The sequence below is a fragment of the Haemaphysalis longicornis genome, unplaced genomic scaffold (genome assembly GCF_048455015.1).
Source record: "Haemaphysalis longicornis isolate Haplotype H1 unplaced genomic scaffold, Haemaphysalis longicornis Haplotype H1 scaffold_9, whole genome shotgun sequence".
NCBI lineage: Eukaryota > Metazoa > Arthropoda > Arachnida > Ixodida > Ixodidae > Haemaphysalis > Haemaphysalis longicornis.
This window is the reverse complement of record NW_027526460.1, coordinates 52,386,593-52,399,407: the sequence shown is the minus strand read 5'-3', so window position 1 is coordinate 52,399,407 and position 12,815 is coordinate 52,386,593. Positions and strand designations below refer to the sequence as shown.

The following is a 12,815-nucleotide window of genomic DNA, read 5'->3' as shown; positions in this document are numbered from 1 at the left end:
CAGAAAATAAACAAAGGAAGAAAAAAGTCCGGTTTCATATTTTATTGCGTCTTTTTCTTCGTGCAACCGCAGCCTGGCCTGGCGCGTAGCAGCCATTGTGATTGGAATTGTTTACAGTTCTACTGTGAGTGGTTCGCGTCAAAGTTTTCGCGCCCCAGCACTTCAGGAGCGGTGAATTTGGGGAAGTTGCTTCATGTGGCCTCTCCCTGACTGTCGATGGTCGCATTGCTTCCGATTAGCTGAGTTTTAACGAAGCCTTTGTGCGCTCGTCGCTTACTGGTTCTGGGCTGACCAACCAAGTGGCGGTCGCTTCCAGGTTTGTCCTTTTATCGTGACTTTGACCAATAGGTTCTCTGGTTCGTCATTTGGGGCCGATGTGCCGAATTAAACCTCGCCCGCGATACGAAGCACGTGTAACTGTGCGACAACGCGAGCGGGGAAGTTGATTTAGGTCGGGCCGGAGCGTAATCTTCGTCGTGGAATTTTCGGCGCCCCGCAAATGTCAGGGCGGCCGGGCAAAGCCCCGGTTAGCTGATGCATCTGTCGTGACGCGGACTTTCTCGCGAAGCTCTTGCGTAGTTTCCGATGTCGGCGCCTTACCTAGGTTTTTGCCACAGATGAGCGTAAAATAAGTTATTCGCATCACTTTGCTTGAGCATCGTTACTGCAGAAAAAGGCCTAGCCAGCGAATGGGCTAGTTTTTCTTCGTTTTTTTTCCTTACGCGCTTTCAGCACTGCACTTCTGCAGTGGTCGCAAGACGCCTAGCCGTGTACAACCGTCCCGATGGCCTATTTCTATCCTACCAGTTTTGCGGAGCCTATTTTGAGCGTGACCTGTCAGATTGTGCGCCAGGCCGTAGATCGCTCCGACAGTGCCCAAGGCTGGAGGAGTTGGCACATACCGCCGTCAATATTCAAGCTAGAATTTTTCGACAGTGCATCTTAATAGTTGCAAAGCGCTAGCCGCCTTCTGGCGCTGCAATAAAATGCCCCGCGCTTGCATTGCTTCTATAGCGGTATTTCATCGTTTTCTCATCTTGGAGCTATCTCTCCTATCGGTGCATTTCGTTATCTCCCGACAAGGCGATAAACGAAAAAGAATGTGAAGATAGGCAAGGCGCCCACGTCTGGTGCTTTAATTTCTACGTTTCTTGGGGGCGCCGAAGTATTCTCCGGTTTTGTGAGTTTAAAATTCGTGCCCTCGCTCAAAAAATCTATCCAAGAATGTTTCTACCAGAAATGCGCGCTTCATAGGCATATTTTGTTTTTATTCTCCGTTTAACGGTCCATCTGTGGTCAAAAAATTTCTTAAGTGGACCTCTTGCCATGTTTTTTCTTTCTATGTACCGAGTGTAGAGAGATTTTGTGTGTTCAATGGGGTGCAGGTTGCAGTTGCAGGTGTGTAAGAAATTTGAAATTTCGGCCTTGAGCTGCGTCAGAGTATCTTTCTCCCCTTTCAATAGGTTTTCAGTCATGTAGGGGATGGTTATGAAATAAACTAACCACGGAAGGGAGATTTGATGGGAGTTTAAACCATCTCTCTTGGGCATGGTCCTGATCAAGATTGGTTGGCTTACCCAAGTAGTGTGCTGTGACACTACGTTTTTTTATGTGGAGGAAAAGTGAAGGGCTAGGTACTCCTCCCGTATAAGCCCATTTATGGGGAGGAGGTGAAAATTCCAAAATGTTTGCAATGTAAATTTGCTATGGAATAGCTAGTATTACAAGCAGAGACATAGACAGAGAGGGTGGTTTGGGGTTTCAAACCCCCTCCGAAATTTTGTACAGGCGGCGTGTAAGCAAGGCTTAGTGTTACTTTCAGCGAAACTGCTCCCTTCATACAACCCATAACCCCTTCCGACTACGACCCTGATTACAAGTGAATGAAACTCGGTGCAATGGCAGTCGTCTTAGCAGTCATGTTCACTCGTTTCTCTTTTTTTTTTTCTTTTGCAAGAAACTGTACATTAGATTTAGAGTTGCAGATCTTTCATGAGAAAGTTGGCTTTGCCACATAGCATTTTCTGTCTAGGATGGTAATAACAGCTATAACACGAAATATTCTGACCAGTGCACCACTAACAGCTCTGCTGCATATATCATTTTGTAAGGTAAATTTGGGGTTAACGTTCAGTAATTACAGTAAAAAGTTCATTAAAGGAGCCATGAAGAGAAAATACAACTTCATATAATTTGAAAGAACTAGGATTCAGTATCTCACTCAGCTCCATTACAGCCCCAAAAGATGTTTTTTAACGACAAAAAAGCAAGAAGTATTTAAAAACATTCAAATTTTGCGCCACAGTGACGTGTTATCAGCGAGAATGACGTCACACGGGCCAACAATAAAACATAATTTTCAGTGCGTTAACTGCACGTTAGCATTCAATTGATGCGGTCAAATGGAACTCGAGGCCCCATTACAGACGCCCAGTCATGAATCGTCGCGACAGGTCAGTTAGGCGGCCGCCAATCGCACAAACAAGGTTACGTGACGTCATAGAAAAGTTGCGGGAAATTGGCTAGGGGGTCGCGACTGCTTCACACGTTTTCTTTAATATCTCCGTTATTTTTTCGAAGATTGCGATGATATTGGTATCGTTGTTATCGGGACTAAGCAGTCTTTCTAATACACGCAACTTGTATTTTCTCTTCATGGCTCCTTTAAATTGACATTGGTAGGATCGCAAAAAGTGTCGAATTATCCGATTGTCAAAATATCGAACGAACAATAAAAACGCGAAATTTTCCCTGGCATGACATACCGTTTTTTGGCAAAGAAAGTTTGTAATCTTCGTCTGTTTTTTTTCAGGCGAATTTGAGTTGCGACAATAGCTCTAATAGCTGCCAGATGCTCCGTGACACACGCACCATGCGGTATTCGCTTACAAAAGTCCTTGAGCACGGACAAGGTTTCTGCTGCTTCTTTTACCGTGCGTTTTGGTGGTTGGGGCAGTTGGTCACAATCTTCGCCTTCCGGCGAATCATCGTTGTCGGCACTTATCACATTCTGAATTATTTCTTCCTCGGTGAGAGCTGCCCGGCACCAGCAACACCATCATCGATAAATATGTAATCGGTGATTTGCACATTAGGAGGCAATGTCATCAAAACAGCTGTCATCTTCTGTGGTTGCGGTTGTATCAGCTGTTTCAATTGGCAGTTCCTCTGCACAACAGTTCGCTTGCACAAACCCGCTATGCCGGAAGCAATTTGCTATAACAGCAGCAGGTGTTTGCTTTTGGCATTTTTTTTCTTTCTTTGCTGCTCTCTGCGCATCGACTGGGCGAGCACGCAAGGTCGAATTAACCGATGCGTGCTAAAATTTTCCCAAATTATCAACAGTTTCGCTCCATAGGCTACTGTACATAATTATAGGGACCACACTCACAGGTCGAATTAACTGATTTTCCAAATTAACAGAGGCTCAATTACTGAGCTTTCAATGTACCACTTATTTCTAAATGTTGCGCTATAATAAATTATTCACCCTAAATCACATAACATTCTTTCTCTCTCTCTGCAGGATGGAAAACGGCGATAACGATGGCGGTAACATCACCGACTCATTCCTCACAGCAAGTGGCCAGTACATAGTTCATGCAGAAGGTAAGCGATATTCCCATTCCTACAGGCACTGGACAGCGCCCAGAGGGCGACGCGGAGCCCGCGACACTTAGCGCCACCTACAGCAGATACGCGCAACACTGGGTCGATCCCCGCAAGCCAGCACGTTCCTGGCTCGGGCATGCTCCTCTTCTTGCAGCGCAGATAAAGCATATTAGTCGCCACTTTTGGGTTTAAAACAAAGTACGAGATTACAGAGAAATTATGCCACACACTGCAGGCGAATGAAGAGGGATTGATTCAGTTGAACTTGTGTGTGGGAAAGCAAATAAAGGCAGTATGGGCGTTACGCCCAGAAAAGAAACTCTTGCATACGCCTAGAGCTTCGCGATCGCTGCACCGCCTGCCGCCGCTTCTCCGCGGCGCTTACGGGAGTAGTGCTGCGTGGCTAATAGGGGCTCTTTCGCTTATTAAGCCTTTCTGTGCCCTAAAGAACTTGTTATGATGATTAAAAAGCAGCTACGTTTTGGTAGAGTGCTCGATCGCCTACAAGAGCTATCTGGGGACGCGGTTCTGCGCACTTGTAGGCTGCTCTTACGGGTGTCGGCGACGGCAGCAGCATATCACCACTGTCACCTTCGAATTCGTGAGGCACAAGTGAATTCTATTGTTGCCTCGTTTAGACTTGATACTGGCACATTGGGAGGTTGGTTTCATTTTGCAGCGTAGATGACAAATGTGGCTTCGTTTCGAATATATGCGGTGTAGAAAAATATATTTCAAAGATGTGATTACCCAATGCCTGACAAGCACTCGTGCCTTTTATGGGGATATAAGCCACGTGAAAATGTTGAGTATATTCCAAGGCTGTGATTCATTAAATATGTTATGATTCATTAAATTAAACCTTATAGCAAGGACCAAGAAAAGTTAATGAAACCACGTAAAAATAAATGGTCAGCCAAGCCTGTAAGAAACAGAACAGCTCGCATGGGAATGAAAAAAACCCAGTGCAGCTTCGGAAATGCTAAAGACATTTGTCAAAACTTAAGCAAGGTAGTGCTCATTTAGACCAACTAGATGCGAAATGCACTGATATTTCGCAAAACATGGGGGGGGGGTAACTATGTTGTGTACAAATGCGTTGCGAAATCATGGACTGGACGTTTTAGTAATCACATACAAGCTGTGTGTTCCCTTTCCTTTTGTTTTCCGACTTCAACATACAGCTAATCACTCGACGTACGCCGTTTTTGAAGTATACAGTAAGTAAGTTAGTAAGTAAGTATACAGTAAGTTCACAAGCGATAAAAGGTGTTGTTGGAAGAGTATGGTATCTGATTAGGCCCTCCGATTTCAGTTTGTGCTAGATTTTGCAGGGTCCCTGTGTCATATCACGATGTCTTGAAGAAGCGTTTAGTCACGGATGCAGATTACTCAATAAGTCCGTCTCCGTGCTGCTCGCGGAAGATATGTGTAGCAGATGATCTATTGCAAGCGCTGACGTCGCGACAAGACGACACAGCATTAATTTTTTGTAGAATTCTGCGTTATCCATCATGCTTATTTTGTAGTATGTTCGGGAAATTTATGCCACATTGCCTTCTTCAGGCTAGTGATCAATATCAGAGGCGTGATATCAGCAAGTGCAACTGGCGTGCTGTCAGGTATGAGTGCTCTGTTAGATTATGTAAGCACACAAAACCGGTTTACATCATAGTGTATAGCCGTAGCATGACTATCTGAAGAAACACTGCTTACGGAGATATTGATAGTAAATTTAAGGGCAGTAAAATGACAATCAGCTTCACGCATATGCTAGTTTCGCGACGTCGGCTTGTGACACACGCCTAGCTCTTATACGGACATACGGACCGAATGTACCGCACTAAGATCACGTCAGAAACTTTTACACTCTTGTAAATGCACCACGTTTGCGAACAGATTGACTGCTCCACATAAATATGTATTTCGAACGCATACAAACGGTAAATCTCAGCTGTGAACATGTGTCGCAAAAGCAGCAGCGACAGTGGTGAGCGGGCCAGAGCCTTCCACGACTACTTTCAGAACGGGCCGCTAGGGGCATTTCAGTGGCGCCCCTACAGGCAGCGCTCGAGGCTTATAGTAGGCGTGTGGGCACAACTTTCTCAAGATCTGCATGTTCTATTTCAAAAGAAAACTTAACTTATATTTTTCAAATCCATGAAAGAGGAGGATTTGTTTGCAAATATATCAGATGTTGGGCGATGTTTCCGCGCAAAGTATTCCGTCTATGCAAGTACACTTGCGGCTGCAGTCGTCCTGTCATGCGGCCATTTCAGTGTCTGTTTTGTCGAAACCAAAATTGACACGAATAAACGAGGCTGTAAATAATTCTCTACACTGCGATCGACCATCTAATGTGCCATTCTATGATTAGTGGGCTGGTAGCAGCGAAAAGAAATGAAACACAAAATTTTTGTGTCGATACTCCTTCAAATTAAGAAGCTCCCTTTTTTTTTTTTTGCAATAAAAACATTTAGATGAGGTAGCTGAAAATTTGCTTGAATTGAGTGGCTATGGATCAACCAGTTATGAAAAACAATCTCGTTCGTTAAAATAGTTGTGTAGCACTTGTCATTAAAACATGCACTTTTTTTCCCCCATTGGGAGCAGCAGATGCATTTGTCTTCACTGTGTAACCTACCTCAAGTTAGTTCGACTGAGACTTAGTATTGTGTTTCTAATTGGTTTCATGTGTTCGGGCATGACCATAGGTTAGGGTTACACGGTAGCCACAGCGCAAGAGAAGATAAAGACAGAGATAGGGGAACTAGAGGGCGCTACTTCATTCCTTTTCCCTGCCTTCCCCTCACCCATCGTGCTGCGCCTACCGCTGATCAACCTGCCAACCAACTCGCTATTTTCCAACGTTGCAGGCTCCTTGTCGGGCACGGAGGGTGAGGATGGTCTTGGAATCGCTGGTGATGGCTCTGACCAAGGTGACAGTCAGAAAGACTCCGAACCTTTACGGGAACAGGTGCGTAGATGTCGTTTTTACTGAAACGCTCCGCAGACATGCGGATTCAGTGTCTGCGTTGAGTCGCAAGTGTGCTCCTTCAGCGATGCAAGCCAACCATCTTTTTGTTTCTCTGCCCACAGGATCGCTTTCTCCCTATTGCTAATGTTGCTCGAATAATGAAGAATGCCATTCCTAAAAGCGGGAAGGTGAGCGTTCCTTCCTTCTTATTTTTTTCAGCGAGCTTCCAGTTTGAAGGCGGTTGTGTTGAGCGGCTTAGAGATATCAGTTGCTTGTAGACTGGAAGCATCAGGTTCTACATGCCTTGCATTTTCGCTGGAAAACAGATTTATGTGCGTAGATTAATAGGTGTCATCCTTTCAGTTGGTAAGTTTGTATGAACGTTTATTTGTGCTTGATATAACCTGACAGTATAGATGCTGTATGTACAGTAGTTTCCCCCCCCCCCCCCCCCCCCCCTTTTTTTTTCCAGATTGCCAAGGATGCGAAGGAGTGCGTTCAGGAGTGTGTTTCCGAGTTTGTCAGTTTCATCACCAGCGAGTATCCTTTCCTACGAGTTTAGTCCAACGCTTTCCAATCCAGGTTTAAACAAAGGAATGCAAATACAGTAATGGTTGGTAATTCGAACTCGAAGGGAAACCATAAAATTATTCGAACTAAGCGGAGTTCGAATTAGCGGGCGGGCACTGGAATGAATGAAAAACTTGTGCCACACTGCACGGGCAGAACACAAAGAAGCCACCTCTCGACTCGTTATCGCAAATTAGGCGCTACTACACGTTTGTGGAAGGTGGTTCCGTAAATAATGTTTTGGAAATAATAATGGCATGTGCCGGAGCACTGGCTCCGGTGGTGTGGCACCCTCTGCAGAAAGGAAATAAGCTGTTGCAGGAGCGTAGCTCGCACCACGTTTTTTGTTTGGTTGTTTTGCACATCTAGTAAATTTGTAATCACTCTGGGCCGACTTTTTCTACGAGGAGCGATGGAAACCATGGGATCACAGTTTGAGGGATCACAGTTTGAATTAACCGTTCTGTATACCGACACGTTCGAATCATCGTAGTTTTCCCCCATTGAAATATACAGGGCTGTGCTGGGACCAGGGTGCGAGTTCGAATTAACCGGAAGTTCGAATTAACGAGTATTTACTATACATAGTTACTCATGAGAATAGTTCTTCAAAAATCAGCTTTCACTTTCTTTGCCTTTGTCTCCAACCTTGGTGAAGATACTGGCATATTTGCAATACTTTCTGTGTGGATACTTGCGTAACTAGTTTTGAGCTCGTGGAATTTTAAACACCTTTTCGACAATCTGCTGAAGGTTCTATTGGAAAAAATGGCAAGAAATCCATGAGTTGTAAAGCAAGTGGTTGATTGATTGTAGTTTAACGCGCTGACGCAATGCAGGCGATGAGGCGCGCTGTAGTGGAGGGCTCCGGATTAATTTTGATTACCGGGGGATCTTTAACGTGCGCCGAAATCTCGTACACACGGGCATTTTTGCTTTTCGCCTTCATCAGAAAAGCGACCGCCGCGGCCGGGAATCGAACCCGCGACCTCGTGCTCAGCAGCGCAACGCCTTAGCCACTGTGGCGGGTGTAAAGCAAGTGGTGATAAAAATAGTGAAGGTGATGAGGCGATGGTCGCTGTGAGAGATTATGCCCCCGAGCTTTGAAGTCTAATTAGCGCCCACTTTCACATTTGCATTTCATGTTTTACAAATTGCTGTCTGAACCACTGTCAATGCCTGCCACCAGTGGCATAAAGAATTATGATTACTTCCGTATGTGTTAGTGTAGAGCTTTCTACGCAACATGTACTGTGCATTTTTTGGGGGGTTATCTCGATTCCTGGAAAGCGCAAGCGCACGGTTCCTTAGCCATCTTTCGCAGAGCCAGTGACCGTTGCCACCAAGAAAAGAGGAAGACCATCAACGGGGAAGACATACTGTTTGCCATGTCGACTCTGGGGTTTGACAACTACATAGAACCACTGAAACTGTACCTCCAAAAGTATCGCGAGGTGGTAAGTACATTGTACTCTGAAACACTTGCATAAAAATTAATTGCTACCTGCTTCTTAATGCATGTGGAGAGAGACTGATTTTTTAACGAACTGCTATGACGCAGGCCATGAAAGGCGAGAAGAACCTTGGAACTGCGTCCGCGTCGGAAACCTCTTTGGAGGAGCTTGCTGACGACTCCTTTCGTAAGTTTATTCTGTCTTGACCTTGAATATAGATAATCTCCAAACGTTGCCTGTACTGAGTGAGACTTGTACTTGGTGGTGTCGCCTTTGCCTGAAGGGGTAATGTGCAGTGGCACACCTACCGTGCTACACTTAAAGGGACCCTGCATCGCTTACCATCGACTACTTGGAATGTATTTTGGGGTAAAGTCTATTGTCCCAGCAATCTCCTCCCAGAAGAATTATGAAAATCCGTTCACTATCACCGAAACTACGCGCGATGAGAAATCGAGCATAATCGTTCCCTCTCAACTCGACTGCGGACAATGCGACGAAAGCTGCGCACTCTCTCGCGGAGAAGGGGGCGGCTCGTGGCGTTCTCTTTGGCAGTTTTCGATATACCACAGGCCGGGGAGTTTTCTCCTTTTCTCGGCAATGTGAAGGGGACTATTTCTGGTCTGGTGCGTCAAAAAAGCAGGCATGGCTGCCTGCTTGCAAGTGTCCGCTAAGGCTGGTAGGGAGTTTTTGAAGAAGTAAACATTTGTTATCCAGTGGTCTCGTTAAAAGGGGAGTATCGAGTTCATCACTCAAACTCCGCACGCATTCAAAACACAAAAGAAATACCAAAACTGTGCGCACAGGTTCAGGCGTGGAAGAGGTTGGTACACAGCACCGACGACGGTGGATCGTCACCGGAAATGCGAGAAATAAGCCACGAAGTTGACCAGCGACAGCCATGGCTGCAATGACGTCATTTAGGCCATGCCAGAGGTGCATAATGAGAAAAATTGAAGAGAGCGTGGTTGGTTATCTGCGCCTTTCACACCGATTTGCACACTCACCCGCTCCATGTGCACATGTAATATTTGGCTTAGGTATTCCTGGCAGTGTAATCTAAACGTCACGCAAGTTTACTTGCACTGCTCAGAGTGTTGCAGGCCCCTTAAACCCCACCGATGCGCCAAACGGCAGTTGCACATGCCAGAGTTCTAGGAGGTCTTCTCCCAACAAGAGTGTGTCCATTGTAGAAGCCGTGACAAAACTAAGTTGTGGTTTTGTTCAAGCATTTTCTGGAACTTGACATCGATTTCGTGAAATGTGCAAAAGAGAGTGCATAGTACCAAGTAATGCCTTGTAATTTTGCTTCGCCCGTTATGATTTAAGAAATTGGCTGAACAGCTTGCACTATTCTGCAGTGCTGCAGAATTGAAGTATAATAGTCTTGTATATTTTTACAAGAATAGGTTTAGCCATTGATGTACAAGCAGCACATCTTTCCACTGGTAATTTATGGCATAGAAACTTTACGCCTTACTGAACACCTTAAAGGGGCCCTGAAAGGCATTTTGAGCACACTAAATGAACTAGCGCAACCGTTAGATTGGGTCGTCAAAGTCCTCTGTGCCAAGTATTACTCTTTTACGCGCAGCGGAAAGCTCACACTTTTGTTGCAAAGTTTGTCGTTTTTTTCTCACCCTTTCCTTCGTGTTTTTGGACGCCGCCATCTTCACGTCTACATCATCGATTCCCAGATGTTCGCCATGAGCTAGACACTCTGCTATTGGGCGGCTTTTTCACGCACTTCCGGCAAAGAGACAAGTCGTCTGCTCAGCGTCGGCTCACCGGCTTATCTGCCAGCGGAGCGCTTGGGCATTTTACGACAAACGAAACAAGTGTAAAACAAACGCTTAACCGTTTGTATTGAATGCAACACGGCCATAACACGACATTGATATTCTGTTACCTGAGTACGTTCCATAAAGAAAGCGTTGAAGCCCCATTCGGCTCAGGGTGTTCTCTGCAATCGCAGAGAACGCCCCGAGCCGAATGCCCGGGTTTGACGCATACATTTTATTCCACTTCAAAACAATCCAGAGATGCGTTTCTAACGAACACAACGTCACAACATGCGTTGAAAGTCTGAACCACGATTGACAAAGGATGGGTTGCCTCCTGCCCGTCGTAAATTCGGTACTCACCTCGCGCGCGCTTTGCGGGGACGAACAGCAAGTCATTAACTCTGGCGCACAAGCAGATGGCTTTTAGCCACGCACACTGCACATACCCCATGCGAGGTTGAGTCGTACGTCGCTCGAGAAAGATAATCCAGACCATGGGAAGCACTATCCACCCGCAGAAGCACAGCGGCGCATTTCATCGGCGAAACAAAGGCGTCCACAACACACACACCATCGCCTCCTGTAATGCCAAACGCATCTCGCACTTTCCAATGGGAATGAATGATACGCCTGCAGTGCCCACATGTCGCGAGGTGGGGCCCCGAGCTGAACCGGGATCACGGAACCGTAACTGACTTCTAAGCGGTTTGTGCCTTGTTGCCAAGGCAACCGATGTTTGAGATTGTCGAAGAAATGGCGCTCGCTCCAGCGCAGAAAGCTCAGAGCCGCGGCGGAGAATGTTTTGCCAACGTTGCCGCTCTCCACCACGCGTCGCCCCAAGCTGAACTGATCACATGATTGAAGCGTTTTGTGCACGGGTTCTGTATCGGTTTAATACGACTTTTCCACATGCCGCCGGCAGGAATTGCCACCGCCGCAAAATAAGAACCGGCAGCAGCGGGGCCACGTCTGATACGGCGCTTTTTGGATGAACAGTGCGCGGTGCATCAAGGGAACGAGCGCACTAAAGTCCCTTGATAAACGCCGATCGAGGGACTTTATAGCGCACGACCCTCCCCTTGCGGCTGGGAGTTCGCCGCCGATAAAAAGTCATGTGCCGCCAGCAACGTACACCGCGAAAGGGCAAGGCGAGGCCGCCGCATGCATGCGGCCAGATTTTTCGTTCACTTTTCCAGCCTTGAGCTGAGCGGCGGAGTGCGGAATTCATGGTGTCAACAAAGCTTGCCCGTAGCAGACGACAGTCTGATCAGCGCAATAGCGGGTGTACGTCACCGCTGCGGAGCGCAGCATCATGGGAGGCAAGGCTCGCGTGCCGTCAACAGCGGAGAGCAAGTCGAAAGGAGGAGGAAACGCGAAGCGACGATAATGCGCGGTTTTTGATTTACGATTTCTCAGCTAATACTCATCGCTTTAACAAAATTCTTGCGGGAGGAGATTGCAAATACATTGCTCTATTTGGGTAGATGTACATCCATGCATCGGCGGAAGGTATTTCAGTACCCCTTTAAAGCGAGTCTTGAGTCAGCCCAACAAGCCATCAAAGGATAGAAAACGAGGGTCTTATATTAGGGAGCAAACCTGTGGGAGGGGTGGGGGGAGACGTCCTAGCTCAAATTGAGACAAGTGTAGTTGGGCCGGGCTTAAACGGGCTGGTGGTGATGTGTAATTGTGCCTTAGTAGGGACGCAACATTACAGCATAACAATGCATTGAATGTGGTTGGGCTTTGGAAGGTAACAGTGCCAGTAATGGTTTTGTGACCACGAAATCTGCAAGATGTGTTTATCTGCAGTATGTCCTTCTTTTGCACAGCTAACATTCTCACCCAGGAGCCAGCAACGCAGCAGAATGTTATCTTCACAACATTTCCCAACCAGGTGAGCATCTCTCTTTATCATTCAATTCCTTCCTTTCACTGTGTATTCTTTGCACGCTTAATGGCACGGTGTAAAATTACGCGCACTTTTTGTTTTGATCTCCCAACAGGACCTCACGTTCTGATTCGTCTTTGCCTGCCTCACCGATGTGGACGGCCGGCACCTGCCTGTTGGACGCACAGTGCAGTCTTCAGGATGTACATAGTGTTGAATAATTAAACCAGGAGTCCCACATGTCCCTAGTGGAAACTGGTGCCTTCTTTTTGAATTCATTCATGTGCAGGCAGAGAAAAACTCCCTTTAATGAGATTATGACCATGTAGGATGCCATACTGCAAGCACAATCCCACCTGGTCAGTCAGCAGCAGCAAGCTTAGTGAAAAACAATACAAATTAAGTTTCAGATGGCATGTCTGTGCGTGATATTGCGACATGAGGCTTTTGCACAGAGTGCATTATAGGCATACTGCGATACACTAGTAGAGATGGTGTAAAACTACAAAGGCAAAGTTTAAAGGGGC

The 12,815-nt window shown here is 46.4% G+C and overlaps 1 protein-coding gene across 2 annotated transcripts; it reads left to right on the top strand.

The window, feature by feature from the left end:
* The first annotated feature begins 17 nt into the window (after nt 1-17).
* LOC144151384 (uncharacterized) lies at nt 18-12,528 on the top strand. 2 transcript variants are annotated; one of them, XM_077682421.1, is made up of 9 exons: nt 18-316; nt 3,527-3,609; nt 6,489-6,589; nt 6,712-6,777; nt 7,062-7,129; nt 8,484-8,616; nt 8,721-8,799; nt 12,230-12,294; nt 12,404-12,528. In XM_077682421.1, the coding sequence occupies exons 2-9, from the start codon at nt 3,528-3,530 to the stop codon at nt 12,416-12,418; spliced, it is 609 nt and encodes a 202-aa protein (XP_077538547.1). In that variant the 5' UTR covers nt 18-316; nt 3,527; the 3' UTR covers nt 12,419-12,528. The 2 variants fall into 2 exon arrangements, with proteins under 2 accessions (XP_077538547.1, XP_077538548.1); XM_077682422.1 differs by lacking the exon at nt 18-316 and adding an exon at nt 452-526.
* The last annotated feature ends 287 nt before the right edge of the window (nt 12,529-12,815 follow it).